This window comes from Dendrobates tinctorius, unplaced genomic scaffold (genome assembly GCF_039654945.1).
Source record: "Dendrobates tinctorius isolate UK_male_01 unplaced genomic scaffold, ASM3965494v1 ptg000035l, whole genome shotgun sequence".
Classification (NCBI taxonomy): domain Eukaryota; kingdom Metazoa; phylum Chordata; class Amphibia; order Anura; family Dendrobatidae; genus Dendrobates; species Dendrobates tinctorius.
This window is the reverse complement of record NW_027361703.1, coordinates 66,300,442-66,318,092: the sequence shown is the minus strand read 5'-3', so window position 1 is coordinate 66,318,092 and position 17,651 is coordinate 66,300,442. Positions and strand designations below refer to the sequence as shown.

The 17,651-nt window shown below is 41.4% G+C and overlaps 1 protein-coding gene across 2 annotated transcripts in view; it reads right to left on the bottom strand.

Annotated features, from left to right (window-relative positions):
• The window catches only part of COG5 (component of oligomeric golgi complex 5), a 555,903-nt gene that overhangs the window by 32,329 nt on the left and 505,923 nt on the right, over window positions 1-17,651 (bottom strand). For both annotated transcript variants that reach the window (XM_073573558.1, XM_073573559.1), the window contains exon 19: window positions 4,520-4,596. In XM_073573558.1, coding sequence (XP_073429659.1) covers window positions 4,520-4,596 — 77 coding nt within the window. The remainder of the gene's footprint in view (window positions 1-4,519; window positions 4,597-17,651) is intronic.

The window sequence follows — 17,651 nt, the reverse complement described above, 5'->3', positions numbered from 1 at the left end:
GCAACAGGGTTGCAATGTCCATATAAGATAGACTGTTCTTGGAAATCATGGATCAAGAAATTGTGAAAAATGAGTTAAAAAGTTGAGCTGCAAGTTTACCATATAAACCCCAGAGACAACGCTTACCCAATAACAGAAAATTCGTCTACAGTCGATTTGTCTCCCTCAAGCATAAACTTCAGAAGGCACCAAAGACAAGAGAACACTTCTTTACATTCATGGAGAAACTATTCCAGAATGGCCATGTTGAAATTACACCTGTACTTCAAGACTCAGGAGTGTTGGTACTTACCCATTTTCGGTGTGTATCATCCTAATAAACCAGGACAGATAAAATTAGTATTCGACTCAAGTGCCAGTTGTTAAAGTGTCTCGCTAAATGATGTCCTACTGTCTGGCCCAGACCTCAACAACAGATTTTGAGACCACTTCTCTGCTTCCGCAGAGATGCAGTAGCATTCATGACTTACATACAACAGATGTTTCTCTGCTTTCTTGTCAAAGAACAGAGAAATTACTTGAGGTTCTTCTGGTACCACAATGATGACCCCTATAAAGACATCATAGAGTATCGAATGAGGGAGCACATCTTTGGCAACAGTCCATCCCCTGCAGTCACCATAGTCTCAGACAGTCTGCCAAAAGATTGTGAAGCAATGTATGGGTCAGACGTTAGGTACTTTGTGGAAAAGGATTTTTATGTAGATGACTGCTTGAAGTCAACACACACAAACAAAACTGCAATCAGTCTCCTAGGAAGGGCTCAAGAAATGCTTGCTTCATCTAATTTGAGGTTGCACAAGATAACGTCTAACAGCCATGAATTAATGGAAGCCTTTCCCTCTTAAGACCACTCAAGTCACTTAAAAGACTTGGATCTAAGCACCAACTCCCTCCCACGCAACGCCTTGGTTTACTCTGGGATTTAAAGGCAGACACATTCACTTTCCAAATCTGCAAGGAAGAAAAGCCCTTCACGCGCAGAGGTGTCATGTCTATCATAAACAGCTTGTATGATCCTCTAGGGTTCCTAGCTCCTGTTACTATCAAAGGTAAAATGATGTTAAGAGACTTCACCCAAGATACATTTGATTGGGACGTTCTGCTTCCCATGGAGAAAAGAGACCTGTGGGCAGGTTGGAGGAAGTCTCTCGAAGCCTTGTCCAGCCTTCATGTGACAAGACCTTATTCTTCTGTGCCATCAACAGAAGCCAAAATGCAAAGACTTTATGTCTTCTGCTATGCCTCAGTAAAAGCTAATGCAACAGTAGTATACCAATAAACCAAAGATGTCAAAGAGCGATACCATACAGGGTTTGTTAATTAAACCGGACGAATCTGGCACCACTCTGCAAACACACAATACCCACAGTGAGACTTTGTACTGCTGTGCTCACAGTAGAGTTGGCCTAACTCATCATGACAGGAATGAACCTAGAAACCAAAGATGTGGAGTTCTACACAGACAGCAATATAGTACTAGAATACATCTGCAATCAAACCCATCTACTCACCATAATCCATGTGTCTACACACCATAATCCTGCAGACCATGCGACTAGATCTATCGCATCGCACCGCCTTACGGACACAACCTAGTTTACGGGTCCTGCATTCCTGTATCACTCAACGACCTGCATTATTGGATCCAACACTACAGAAATAGACAAGCTCAATAAAAAGCAACCCATTACTAGAGACTGCATTGAAGAAGCTTGATCCAATAATTGACCAAGATGGGCTGTTAAGAATTGGAGGTCATCTTCATGAAGCCGAAGTTGGATTTATGGAAAAAACATCCTGTAATAGTTCCTGGACACCATCACGGCTCAGCTTGTGCAACATCACCACGATTGTTTACTGAAGGGAATCTATGAGCTGCTGGATTAAGGATAGTCAGAGCCCAAAGATGTGTGAGTAAACTCATCTTCAACTGTATTGTCTGTCGCAAACTTTGTGGCATGTTTCAGAACCTGAAGATGGCCAATCTCTCATCTGAAAAACTTTGCACAGATTCCTTCACCAACGTCGGTTTGGATGTATTCGGTCCCTAGTAGGTGGTTACAACGCGCATTAGAGGGATCCATGCCAACGCGAAACGCTGGGTGGTCATGTTTACCTGTATGTCCATCAGAGCCGTACATATAGAAGTTATTGAATCCATGGACACTTCAAGTTTCATTGCCATCAGTGGCCCAGTGAAGCACATTCACTCATATAGAGGCACAAATTTTGTTGGAGCAGTTAAGGAACTTCAATTCCTTCCAAATTAGACACTACCAATCTAGAACGATACTTAAGCAAGCAAGGAAGCACTTGGGCTTTTAATTTACCACACTCTTCTTCTCACATGGGAAATGCTTGGGAGAGAATGAAAGGAATAGCATGCAGAATCCTGGACTCGATCTTCTTGCTAGCAGAAAGTACCAAACACATGAAAGTCTGACTACATTTTGTCAGAAGTTTCAGCTATCATGAATGGCAGACCGGTGAGACTGCACGTTCTGGTGACTCTGGAAATCTGACTATTCTCATTCCTGCCATGTTACTCAGAAAACCAGCGCTCTAAGTGGAGAATTCAGTTACAAAATCCTCTAGAGATGGCAATGCATGCAGGTGCAGAGCATCGTTAATGTTTTCTGGGACAGATGGAGAAAGTAGTATCTCTCTACCTTACAATCAAGGAAGAACAAACCGAATATCAAACCTGGTGCTGTTGTACTCATGAAAGACAGCCAGTCACACCAGAATGAGTGGCAACTAGACCTTGTCACCAAAACATTCCCAAGTAAGGATCGGAATATGAGCAAAGTCAAAGTGTGGAAGTCTGGTGAGAGTAAACTATTCCTCTGGCAAGTAGTGGTACTTGTTCGCCAAAGGAGCCTAGCAGTGGCATCAGTTGATGCCAAGTGGGGAATGTTCTGCTCATTAGGGCAAAAGACGAGGTTACAATTTACTGTTATTTGTATTTATAGACCCCTATGAATATCCCTGTTAGAATGGAGAGGCAGTGTGCATGTTTGACTCCTGCTCCATTCACTGTTTATGGGGATTAGAAATGAGCGAACATCGTCGGTTCCCTCCTTATCCCAATAGCTATAGTGCTTACCAAAGAAGCTGCATTGGGAACCCAGATACCTAGAGCGTTCCTGATGATCAGCTGTTTGGCGCTGCAGCTGCATGTGTCGCGGCTGTGTGACAGTCAAAGCACACAGGCTCTCCATGCATGTGTTGTGACTGTCACACAGCCGTGACACATGCAGCTGCGGCACCGAATAGCTGATTATTGGGAGATTCCCTTAAACTTTTAATATAGTATACTACAGCAAGATAAAATGTGCTCCGTATGAAGTTCTGATCATTGTATTTTCACAAACAAAAGCTGAACCAGAGAAAAGGTTTGATATAAATGGTTTCTGCTTCGCAGCGTCTACCTATGTCATTGTCAAACAGGTGTGAAAAAAATAAATTATGTAAACAAAACAAAAAAGAGGCACCAAAATGATCTTAATATGCCAACCAGCATTTATGTCCACTGTGATTTCTAATAGTACTAGAAATAGGCCCGATGCTATCGCATCGGGAATGGGGTGAAATTAACATTTGGATATGCTTAGTGGTGCTGAAAGGAGCAGCGGACATGTCTCACACCGTTTGCGCTTTCCAATATATCTGTTCTATATCATTCCTCTGTATTTTTGGATGGTATGTGTTGGGTCATTTGACGTCTTTTACCCCTTGTGCAGTTTCTTCCTTGTTGTGTGATGTATTTTGGTATCTGGTGTAGTGTTTCTTGAGCGGTGTTGGCCATTACCGCGCATGCGCGGGTAGAGCGCGCAGTTGTGGCTGTAACTGCACATGCGCAGGAATAGTAGTAACGGGAATGTCACTTGCGCAGGCGCAAGTTACACTGCTGCAGTGCCTTACGGGATCCGAAGACAGCGGCCATAAGTCCCAACTGGCAATTATATATATAGATTTCACCCTACATGACTTCCTTTTTTAATGACTAATTTCAAGGAGACTGGTTTCCGATTTGTAATTAAAAAAATATTAGAGTAGTGTTATTAAAGGTAGCACATATACCTAACACAGAAAAAAACCTACACAAATATAAATATCAAGTTAAATAAGCAGCATATTAACTGAGACTCCAAAAGATCCAAAAATAGATGTTTACAAAGCTTCTTATTCAGATGTGCGAGACAAACAAGATCATATTTACATTATCGGACTTTATTAAATTATAATTTTATTTAATAACTCAATAGTAAGCATGAAAATAAACTTTGTAGTAAAACCTATTACAGAAATTCGCTTCTCTCTCTTCCTGGACTAAACTTTCTTTCTCAAAATTCTCAATTCACATGTATAATATGTCTTCAGTGAATACAGACGTTCTCATTACTGAGATAGGAGGTGGCAGTTGCTGCTTATAAAAGTCCATGAATACTGGGAGGAGAGAGCTGAGGCAAACTCAGATATTCTGCTGCAAGTTCTCTTCAAAACAGATACTTACCTGAAGGATCTCAAAAGCCTGTATGACCTTCCGAGGTCAGCAACTCTTCTGCAGAGTGGAGCCACAGCCAATTCCATCTAGGAAAAGACAAATAGATATGTTTGTGCTATAGCTTGATCTAACAATTACCCGTATTTGAATAAATGGGATATAGTCAGTAGTGGGGACCACAGGGATCTGTGCTACGACCGATTCTTTTTAACCTCTTTATTAATGACTTGATGGATGGGATCGAGAGTAAAGTGTCAGTCTTTGCTGACGACACCAAACTATATAGGATATTAAAATCTGATCTGGACATTACAATATTACAAAACGATCTGGATAAGATGACTGAATGGATAAACACTTGGCAAATGAGATTTAATGTAGATAAATGTAGAGTAATGCACCTAGGACGGAGTAATCCTATTGCTGCATATACTGTACATTAATGGAACCATACTTGGGACTACAGAACAGGAGAAAGACTTGGGTATTCTGGTTATAAGTAAGCTGAGCAGCAGTACTCAATGTCAAGCAGCAGCCACAAAAGCAAACAAGATTTTAAGGTGTATAAAAAGAGATAAAATCCTGTGATCTCAATGTATTATTATTACCCCTTTATAAATGATTTGTGAGGCCACATCTAGAATATAGGATCCAGTTTTGGCCTACACATTTTAAAAAGGAAATTCAAAAATTAAGAGTCAGCTCAAAGGTGGGCAACTACATTATTACAAGGGATGGAACGCCTCTCATATGTTAAAAGGTTGAAAAAGTTGGACTTGTTTAGCTTAGAAAAAAGATGCCTTAGAGGAGATCTCATTTACATGTATGTGTGGTCAGTTTACAGGACTGACACATGACTCATTCCTTCCAAAGACTGTATTTAGGACAAGGGGGCACTCATTATTGGTGGAAGAAAGGTGATTCAGGCTGCTGAATAAGAAAGGGTTCATTACAGTTAGTCAATAATATAGGTCAAAAGTGATGAGTCCGTTGGTGGTATCCCGGTGATTCTGTGCTGTTAGTGAAGCACTTCACTACCAGCACAGAATCACCGGGATACCGCCGACAGACTCATCCACAGATATCCTTGACAAAGGCAATGTTGCCAAAACTTTTAATTAATTTTCTGCTGTTTCCCGAATCGTAGTCCGTGAATTACTACAAATTCTTGTGTCAACTCAACTTTCTTGACTTATTTGAGTGCCGTTACAGTTAGAGCAATCAGACGGTGGAATGCCCTACCACAACAGGTAGTAATGGCAGACGCTAACAGCTTCTAAAAAAGGGCTGGATGATTTCCTCACTATATATAACATTGTGGGTTATAGCTATATTAGTGACAACATGTGCAATTGGTGAAGAAAGGCTAAACTTGATGGACCTAGGTCTTTTTTCAAACTATGTAACTATGTAAATAATACAAATAATTTAATTTTACACAAGTTTCCCTCCCTCGGATGGATATCCAGTAAAGGTACAATGCATTCGCATTTTATCATTATATGTTACAGCTGAGCTCCTATAAAGCACAATAATCTGCACAGCATTCTGAAAATGTTAGATTACGATACAGTCCCTGATCAAGCTCTGTGCAGATTAATAGGAGATTTCAGCTGGAAAACCCGGCGAATGCTGAATGCAACTTTATAGCACAACTAAGGATCAGAACAAGAGGCGTAATGCCAAGCATTTAGTGAATTCAACAATCGCGTATGTAGTAATATCTATCACCATGTAGATATTACAGTGCCTACAAGTAGTATTCAACCCCCTGCAGATTTAGCAGGTTTGATAAGATGCAAATAAGTTAGAGCCTTCAAACTTCACACAAGAGCAGGATTTATTAACAGATGCATAAATCTTACAAACCAAAAAGTTATGTTGCTCAGTTAAATTTTAATACATTTTAAACATAAAAGTGTGGGTCAATTATTATTCAACCCCTAGGTTTAATATTTTGTGGAATAACCCTTGTTTGCAATTACAGCTAATAATCGTCTTTTATAAGACCTGATCAGGCCGGCACAGGTCTCTGGAGTTATCTTGGCCCACTCCTCCATGCAGATCTTCTCCAAGTTATCTAGGTTCTTTGGGTGTCTCATGTGGACTTTAATCTTGAGCTCCTTCCACAAGTTTTCAATTGGGTTAAGGTCAGGAGACTGACTAGGCCACTCCAACACCTTGATTTTTTGCCTCTTGAACCAGGCCTTGGTTTTCTTGGCTGTGTGCTTTGGGTCGTTTGTCTTGTTGGAAGATGAAATGACGACCCATCTTAAGATCCTTGATGGAGGAGCGGAGGTTCTTGGCCAAAATCTCCAGTTAGGCCGTGCTATCCATCTTCCCATGGATGCGGACCAGATGGCCAGGCCCCTTGGCTGAGAAACAGCCCCACAGCATGATGCTGCCACCACCATGCTTGACTGTAGGGATGGTATTCTTGGGGTCGTATGCAGTGCCATCCAGTCTCCAAACGTCACGTGTGTGGTTGGCACCAAAGATCTCGATCTTGGTCTCATCAGACCAGAGAACCTTGAACCAGTCTGTCTCAGAGTCCTCCAAGTGATCATGAGCAAACTGTAGACGAGCCTTGACATGACGCTTTGAAAGTAAAGGTACCTTACGGGCTCGTCTGGAACGGAGACCATTGCGGTGGAGTACGTTACTTATGGTATTGACTGAAACCAATGTCCCCACTGCCATGAGATCTTCCCGGAGCTCCTTCCTTGTTGTCCTTGGGTTAGCCTTGACTCTTCGGACAAGCCTGGCCTCAGCACGGGAGGAAACTTTCAAAGGCTGTCCAGGCCGTGGAAGGCTAACAGTAGTTCCATAAGCCTTCCACTTCCGGATGATGCTCCCAACAGTGGAGACAGGTAGGCCCAACTCCTTGGAAAGGGTTTTGTACCCCTTGCCAGCCTTGTGACCCTCCACGATCTTGTCTCTGATGGCCTTGGAATGCTCCTTTGTCTTTCCCATGTTGACCATGTATGAGTGCTGTTCACAAGTTTGGGGAGGGTCTTAAATAGTCAGAAAAGGCTGGAAAAAGAGATAATTAATCCAAACGTGAAGCTCATTGTTCTTTGTGCCTGAAATACTTCTTAATACTTTAGGAGAACCAAACAGAATTCTGGTGGTTTGAGGGGTTGAATAATAAATGACCCTCTGAATAAACTTTTCACAATTTAAAAAAAAATTAAACAAAGAAATAACATTCTTTTTTGCTGCAGTGCATTTCACACTTCCAGGCTGATCTACAGTCCAAATGTCACAATGCCAAGTTAATTCCGAATGTGTAAACCTGCTAAATCTGCAGGGGGTTGAATACTACTTGTAGGCACTGTAGATGATATTACTAAATACATTACTCAAATATACAGCTGTCTTTATTTTAAAGAAGGCTTTTAAAAATAGAAAAATACAAGCGTTATTAGTTTATTTTTGTCAACTAGCAAGATGCCAAGAGAATGGACAAAAGAGAAATCGAAGTCAATATTTGGTGTGAACACACTTTCCCTTCAAAAGAGCATCAAAGCATCTATTCCTCTAGGTACACAAGGGACTCTGCAGGGAGGATGTTCCAAATATAGTGGAGCAGTAACCACAGATCTTGTGTGGATGTAGGCCTGTGCCAAGCCTTCTGTCCCTTCATGTAATCCTGGACAGACTCGCTGATGTTGAGATTAGGGCTTGGAGAGGGCCAGGTCATCATCACTTTCAGGACTTTTTGGTCTTCTTTCAGCTCATAGTTCTTAATGACATTGGCTGTATGTTTTAGTCGTTCTCCTGCTGCAGAATACATTTGCAGCCAATCAGACACCTCCCCTGTTGGTATTGGACAATGTATTCTAAAAATTGATGTCACAAAGAAACTGATATTGCTGAGAATCATAAAGGCAACCAAGGAAACTTAGTGGTGCTAATGAAAGACAAGTACAGTTGAAACTATATAAAAAGACACAAATGCAGGTTTTTCTCAATATCTGACATGAAATCAGAATAAGCCTTTCCTGTTTTAGGTCAATTAGGATTACCATAATTATTAATATTTGCCAAATGAGAGATAGAATGTTTAAGGCATTTTTAATACTTACTGCAAAGTCTTAAAAGTTTTCATACATTTCATTAGTGTTTTGTACCATTGCCCTTAAAATGAATGACTTGGGTCAAACATTTGGGATATCCTTCCACAAACTTCTCACAATAGTTGGTTGGAATTTGGGCCCATTCCTCCAGACAAAACTGGTGTAACTGATCCAGGCTTGTAGGTCGCCATTCTCGCAACTGCCTTTTCAGCTTTGATTATAAATTTTCAATAGGATTGATATCAGGGCTTTGTGATGGCCACTCCAAAACATTGACTTTGTTATCCTTAAGCCACTTTGTTACCATTTTGGCAGTATGCATTGGGTCATTGTCCAAAATGGTAACAAAGTGGCCGCAATGTGGCGACCACACGTAAACGCAAAATTATGCGTTTTTGTGCGGTCGCCGCACACGTCAAATCGCCGCATGCGGACGCATCCGCATACAACGCATGTCCCTGCGTACCCAATGTTAAAGATAGGTATGCAGGGAAACACAGGATGCATAAAGAAGTAGGCGGAGCTTCAGGGAGGAAGAAAGGAGGAAGTAGGCAGCCATCCGCAGCCCTCCTGAAAGCAAATGTGAAACCAGCCTTACTCAGATGTTGCGAGAAGCTTCCAAACACATGACATCATCATATGAGCAGTCCAGAATTGTTTAAGGCATAGTAATCTTAGTGTAGGTAAACTATTAAATTAGCAGTAAGTAATAAAAATGCCTTAAACATTCTCTCTCTCGTTATGCTAAAATTTGGCAAATATTAATAATTATGGTAATCCTAATTGACCTAAAACAGCAATCGTTTATTCTGATTTCATGTCAGATATTGAGAAATATGCTAATTATGCAAAATGTCTCTTCAGATATTGAGAAAAACATACATATGTGTCTTTTTATATAGAGTATGTAAACTTGTTTTCAACTGTATTTACTTTTTTTTTTTTTTTAAATCAGATGTCAAGTGGTGCCATCAGCCCAGAACAGACAGAAACCAGTGGGACCCAGCTACACACACAGGGGCGGACACAGACAAAAAGAGGCCCCAGTGCAAGAACAATATAAGGGCCCTTTGCAGTCCAATATTGCATCATAATGCACAATTGCATCTGCTCTGGAAGTGGAAGTGGGCCCCCTTGCCTCTTGGGCCCCTATGCAGCTGCAAAGGTTGCACCAATGGTATGTCTGCCGTTGTACATACATTTACTGTTCAGAAGAGGCTAGACAGAAGTGGTCTTCATTGAAGAATAGTGGCCAAAAAAATAAGAAAACAGAAATAAGGTTAAATGACAACCTTGCACAAAAACATAGGAATTGATTGCAGAAGAATGTCAGCAGGTGCTCTATACTGTTGAATCAGTCTGAAATATATGAACCATGGTGGAGGATCCTTGCCAGTTTGGGTTGCTTTTAAACAAATGGAGATGGGGATTTGGTCAGGATTAATGGTGTCCTCAATGATTAGAAATACAGGCAGATACTTAATCAGAGAAGCATCTGTATGACCATAGCTTAAAAGCATCCCAGGGGGTGTCAGATACCCTTTAGTGTGCATGTCTGGTGATACTTGTCATGTGAGGGTGCAAGTATTTATTCCAACACATATATGACATACAAGTAATTTATGAAGAAATCACACAGAAGCCAGAGAATAAGTAATTAAAGGGAACCGTACAGGTGATACTTACTGCTAAACTGTGGGCAGAATGTATCAGGCACTATCTATATGACTGAAACGCTGCAGTGTCCAGAGAAAAACATACCTTTAATAGCAGCCTGGGACAGAGATGGTGGGTGACTAATCGTTCAGGTGGCTTCCCCAGTGACTTCTCCCCAACTGCTAACAGTGACTGACAAGAATCTGTTTATTCGCACATATAATCATCAGAGGCTTGCTAGTCACCACCAGCGTGCAGGGAGAAAACGCCGAGGATAGTGTGGCTCAGTCCCCGGCAGCTATTAAGAGTATGTTTTTCCCTGAAACGCCTCTGCGCCTCAGAGACAAATAGCATGGCTGTGATCGTACAGCGAGAGGTTGATAAATGCTGCCCATGGTTTAGGCAGGGCCGGTTTTAGACAAAGTGGTAAAGTGGTGCCCTAGGCAAAAGTTTAAAGTCGGGCCCCAAATGCTAACATATTGCACCATCACACAGAAACATTTTGGTTGTAATTACATGTTGCTGAGTTTAGGCCGCCTGGACCCGTAGAAGCGAGTAATCGCGAAACGGCCGTTGTCCGGCACCTCCCTCCCCTAGCATTCCTCTAACGTCCTGCATGTCCACATATCTATTGATGGAATTTATGTGAAATAAAGACACACAGTTTTTCAGCTATATCGGTGAGTGCTGCATATTTCTTCTTTTTTTGCTTCACATTGAAATATTCATGTTTTTTCGTGCACGCACCTCCATTTTTTTACTGAATTATATGCCGCAATACTTCAGATAAATAGCTCCGTCTGGTAATGTGGTGATTTGTGTGCCCTAGTATGCCGTTCATCTGTTTGCTCTTTGCTGGGATCATTAGGCCGCTAAATGAGCCTGGTCGACAATATTGCAGTCATTCAACACTTGTTTCTCGGCCTCTTTACTCCGATGAGGAAGAATCAAGGGGACAGAATGATTACTACTAGTAGATCAATCTGTCCTCATACAGTATCATGTTATCATCAGCATATCTGCAGTTTTCACCATCCCATAGTCCTCCACATAGTATAAAGTGCCCCATAATCCTATATATGTTTTAAAAACACTCCTAATAGACCTCCATGTAGTATAATACACTCCCCACAGTCCTCCATATAATATAATACACTTCCCATGGTCCTCTATATGGTATATTACACTTCCCATAGACCTCAATAAAGTATAATGCATCTCATAGCCCTCCAAATAGTAAAATGCTCCCAATTGTCTTCCATAAAGTATAATGCACTCCATAGTCCTCCATACTGTATAATACACTCCCCATAGCCCTCAATATAGTATAATGCATCCAATAGTCATCCATATTGTATAATGCACCCCCATCATCAAACATGTAGTACAATGCAGTCCCCAAAGTATAATGCACCCTATAGTCCTTCATATAGTATAATGCATTCCCCATAGTCCTCCATACAGTATAATGCATTCCCCATAAGTTGGAACCCACCATGGACAATTTCAGTAATCACAAACACTGTATAGCACTAAAGATAATCAAAGAACTAAAGGTACTGTCACACTTAGCGATGGCGATGTACCAGCGATCCCGACCAGTGATATGACGCGGTCAGGATCGCTGGTACATCGCTAAGTGGTCGCTAGTGAGCTGCCACACAGGCAGATCTCACTAGCGACATCGCTGGGGATGGGGGTCGCTACTTACCTGTCACACCAGGCGATCCTGCGTCCTCCCGCCCGGCTCCACGCGTCGCTTGTCGTCACAGCAGGAAGCCCAGCAGGAAGCTGACGATAAAACAGTCCTGGACGTTCTCGCGCGATCAGCGATAACCAGCGGGGGAGCGGTCAGAGGTAAGTATCAGACATAGCGATATCGCTAGCAATATCTCTTAGTGTGACAGGCCCTTAAGTCAAAGAGATAGACCATGTGCTGTTGGCAGTTATAAAACTGTGAGGCAGGAAGGCAATTGTGTGTCCTGTGGTGTAGCACCTTTTGTTCTGTTGATAGAATAATGAAAGCACCTGATGAGAGGTGGACATCTTGTCTGGCCTCTTGAAAGGTACACAACACACCTGTGGTGTTGGAGTATAAACCATTGCTCTTAAATTGAACATCTTAGCTCTGGCTCCTTGAATGGTACATAAACCCCTGTGGTGTTTGGATTACAAACCATTGATCTTGATGGACATCATAACTCCAGCTTAAATGGAATTTGAACCTGTCCTTAAGGCCCCGTCTTTAGGACTTTTTGACACAACGACCTTTTAGCTACAAGGACACCATCTGCAGGAAGATGAAGACCACTGCAATCACATTTGACCCTTGACCTTCTAATCCATTCTGGACCTAAGAATGCCACCTTAAGGAAAACACCCACATCAGCAGCCATGTGTATGTTTCTGGAGAACTCAAAATACTGTGACCTGATTGGATGGTACCATTATGTGGAGGTGCTATTAGGGATGGGCAATGTATGGGCCATGTCTGATTGTGTGACTGATATAAACGTAGCACACCAAGCTATTTAGGCATGCTTCCCACTTCCCATCCTCTCCTATTACCTTTTACCTTTCATTGTGTCCTTGTTCCTTATTTATATTTCCCTTATATTTGTTATTGTAAATAACATATTTGTAATAAATCCCCTTTAAAAATCCCGTAGCTCCTGTTAATTAATATTAACTGGCACCCCAAGACTCACCAGATTCTACACCCATAGTCCTACATACAGTATCATGCAGCCCCCATATAGTTCACGGGGTATAATGCAGCCCCCATATAGTACACAGAATATAATGCAGCCCTCATATAGTATAATGCAGCCCCCAGAGTATAACACATCCCCCATAGAGTATAACACAGCACCCAGAGAGTATAACGCAGCCCACAGAGTATAATGCAGCCCACAGAGTATAATGCAGCCCCCAGTATAATGCAGGCCCCACAGAGCATAATGCAGCCCCTATAGAGTATAATGCAGCCCCAAAAAGTATAATACAGCCCCAATAGACTAACTCAACCCCCATAGAGTATAATGCAGCCCCCATAGAGTATAATGCAGTCCCCACAAAGTATAATGCAGGCCACATAGAGTATAATGCATGCCCCATAAGGTATAAAAAAAGCCCACAGAGTATAATGCAGCCTCAAAAAGTATAATACATACCCCATAGACTATAATGCAGCCTCAAATAGTATAATGCAGCCTCAAACAGTATAATGCACACTCCATATTACTCCAGTATTATGGCCACCAAGTACTCACTGATTTAAAAATAAATACATACTCACCTCTCCTCATTCCCTCGCCGCTCAGGTCTCTGAAATGCATCTACTCAACAACTTCACTGCTCGGCACAGCGTGGCGCACGATAAAGTGAGGTAATCGTGCCCGCTGCATTACAAGCAGAGAGGGAATGATGGGAGTGGGAGCATCACCAGACACTCTCTTCTCCATCATTCATTTTGACAGTATCGGCATCTGTGATGCTGATACAGTTGAGTACGCAATACGGGGGAGGGAAGGTGGGGTGGCGATGGCGACTCAAGGGCCCAATAGCGGCCGCGTGGTGTGTGGAGGCCCTACGCAAATGCCTAGTTTGCCTGCCCCTAACTTTGGTCCTGTGTATAGGCAGCGTGTATCAACTGTCAGGTTCTCTTTAAATTATTTGCTGGACATGAAGTGGCATCAGTTGTATCCCGTATATCAGTGATATCACTAATTAGCGCAATGTACAAACACCCTTACAAAATATTGAACTTTGAACAGAACATACAGCGATACCCAATTCACAAGGCATTCTCAATCATTTTCAAGCATACATATTTATAGGGAACTTTAGATTTATGCTGCCCGAACCATGGGGCATAAATGAGAGCCTAAAAACATGATCATATCCAGGCATATTTTGTTCTGAGACACTACCGTATTTGAGAGAAAACAGTGACTATAAGGAGAGATGTCACTGTCCCAAAGCGTTTCTCCCCCCTGGCTCAGGAACAGGTCTCTCCCATGTGTGTACTGTACATAGGCAGAAACCTGTCAATCAGCTGGAGCAGGGAGGGGAGATCATCCTAGTCCTTAAGGAACTATGTTTTCTCGGAGACACCATATCGTTTAACAATAAATCATGCCTGGCTGCAATCTGGTAGCCATGCTCTCATTCCTGCTGCCCAAAGTTCTGGACGCAGGAATCTAGTGACTGTTCCCTTTCATGGGGTATTTAATATTTGTTAGTTTTTACAAATTTTCAATATACTTTAATAATCCAATAGAAATGTTAAATCAGATGAATATCTGCCCTAGCCATGTGGTGGACACATTACCATTACATGTGCCCTGGGCGGTGGGCGCTCGGATGGCGCTTTGGTCATTTCATACAGATGCACAAGTACACAAATCTAATATCAATAGCCTATCCTAGGGGTGGTTAACCTTTTTAATAACTTCTAGATTTATACATGCTATTTTTTCAGATATTCTGGTAGATCAGTTCTGAAATTCTGGAACCTTGTAACAATGGTCCAATTGCTTTTTAAGGGCAAACTGACATTTCCTAACATTATTGCTATTAACTTTGTCAGCATAAGTGTAATTTTTATAATTAGCTGGTATGGCACATCAGATCTGGCAATGATATCAACATTTAGATCTGGCAAACAGCAATAAGTGTAAGGCTATTATATTGTGTATTGGAGAATCAATAAATCAGTTGTGTTTATTTTTAACTAGATGTGAAATGTCAGCCCGCTGCAAATGAGAATGCTAATGAAATATACTTGTAATTGGAAACACTGTTTAATCCAGTTACTCACTAATGCATTTTTTAAATGCTAATTACGGATGCCACCTCTCCAAATGGCATGATGCCACATTCTTTGTGCCCCAGATAAAAAAGAATATTGCTATTAGCATAATATTATCGGTATTATCATCATAATCTATTGGATTCCCTTAGATGTGAATAGTACAGACATTAGCAAGTATCAGCACAAAGGAAGTCATGAAAGTATTGACTCAAAGGGCAGCTCTTACACCATGAGACTTGCTAAACCTATGATTTTTGGAAGGTTGTGTAATTGTCTATTAAGTCACCAATAATGAATAGAAAAAAAACATGTGCTTCATTTAGTGTCTATTAAAATGCCAGATAAATGTCACAGAATCTTTGATGGCCCCATAGAAGGCAGGTCAGATTGACTGCACAAACTAAAAAGGTTACAGACAAGACAAACCGGGGTGTAAAGGAGTGAAGAAATCACAGAGGAGCCTGGGTGTGAAGGCTAAAAGTTTGTGATAATTGCTCATAATACAGTATGTTCAGGTTCTTCCCACTTTTTAGTACTACCCTTTCCATAAGCAGCTCCTGCACTGGAGCATCCTGTGAAATCCTGTATTACATAGTAATTTCAGAACTGTAGCCTAATGAAATAAGGCGGAAAATGAACGTCTATGCAGAAATCTGTGCATCACCTCCTGCCTTGTCAGTCCCTGCTGCAGAACAACTAATTCTAAAGGAGGTAATGTTAGCGGACTGCTACTCTAAACTTCATGTGCACACTACAGTTATACTATTCCTTTTGAAATTCATCTCTTGTGACTGACACGGCATCATCAAGGAGGATCTCATTTATGGGCTTTGTCTGTCTTGGTGCAGATTCACACTTGGCAATAACACATTGAGTCACAAAGGAGATATATCATGTTTATTAACATCACCAGAGTGCCCGTAGGGGCCAAAGGTCTATCAACTGAATATTCTTGGGATAGAAGCAGAGGCTTACAACTTCTTATCTTACACCTAATTCACAGCATCAAATCTCCCAATATTCCCAGCAGACTCCATGCTACTTATATCCCTATTAAGAGCCATTAGTAAGCATAAAAAACACACACACAAGATGTAGGGGAGATTAGCTATACATAGATACAGTTGTGTTCAAAAGTTTACATACCCAGGCAGAATTTTTGCTTTCTTGCCCTTTTTTCAGAGCATATGAATGATAACACCAAAACTTTTTCTCCACTCATGGTTAGAGGTTGGGTGAAGCCATTTATTGCCAAGCTGCTGTGTTTTCTCTTTTTAAATCATAATGACAACCCAAAACATCCAAATGACCCTAATCAAAAGTTTATATGTCCTGGTGATTTTGGCCTGATAACATGCACAGAAGTTGACACAAATGGGTTTGAATGGCTACTAAAGTAAACATCCTCACCTGTGACCTGTTTGCTTGTAATCAGTGTGTGTGCATAAAAGCTGAGTGAGTTTCTGGGATCCAGACAGACTCTTGCATCTTTCATCCAGCCACTGACATTTCTGGATTGTGTGTCATGGGGAAAGCAAAAGAACTGTCAACGGATCTATGGGAAAAGGTATTTGTACTGTATAAAATACAAACGGGATATAAAAAGATATCCAAGGAATTGATAATGCCAGTCAGTAGCGTTCAAACTGTGATTAACAAATGGAAAGTCAGGGACTCTGTAAAAACAAAACAACGGTCAGGTAGACCAACAAAAATTTTGTCCACAACTGCCAGGAAAATTGTTTGGGATGCAAAGAAAAACCCACAAATAAAATCAACTTAAATACTGGACTCTCTGAAAACTAGTGGTGTGGCTGTTTCAAGATGCACAATAAGGAGGCACTTGAAGAAAAATGGGTTGCATGATCAAGTCACCAGTAGAAGCCATTACTGTGCAAATGCTACGAAATATCTCGCTTACAATACGTAAAACAGCACAGACACAAGCCTCAAAATTTTTGGAACAATGTAATTTGGAATGATGAGACCAAAATTTAACTTCTTTGGTCACAACCATAAACATTACATTTCAAGAGAGGTTAACAAGGCCTATGATAAAAGGAACACAATTCCTACTGTAAAGCACGGAGGTGGATCGCTTATGTTTTGGGGATGTGTGAGCTAAAAAGGCGCAGGAAACTTGGTCCAAGTTGAAGGAAAGATGAATGCAGCACGTTATCAGCAAATACTGGAGGCAAATTTGCAATCGTCAGCCCGGAAGCTGCGCAAGGGACGTACTTGGACAACAATCCAAAACACAAGGCCAAGTCGACCTGTCATTGGCTACAGCAGAACAAAGTGAAGGTTCTGGAGTTGCCATCTCAGTCTCCTGACCTCAATATCATTGAGCAACTCTGGGGAGATCTCAAGCGCGCAGTTCATGCTAGACAGCCCAAAAATTTTCACAGAACTGTAGGTTTTTGCCAAGAAGAGTGAGAAGCTTTACCATCTGAGAAAATAAAGAAGCTCATCCACAACTACCACAAAAGACTTCAAGCTGTCATTGATGTTAGTGGGGGCAATACACGGTATTAAGAAATGGGTTATGGGAACTGTTGATCAGGATCATTTGGATGTTTTAGGTTGTCAT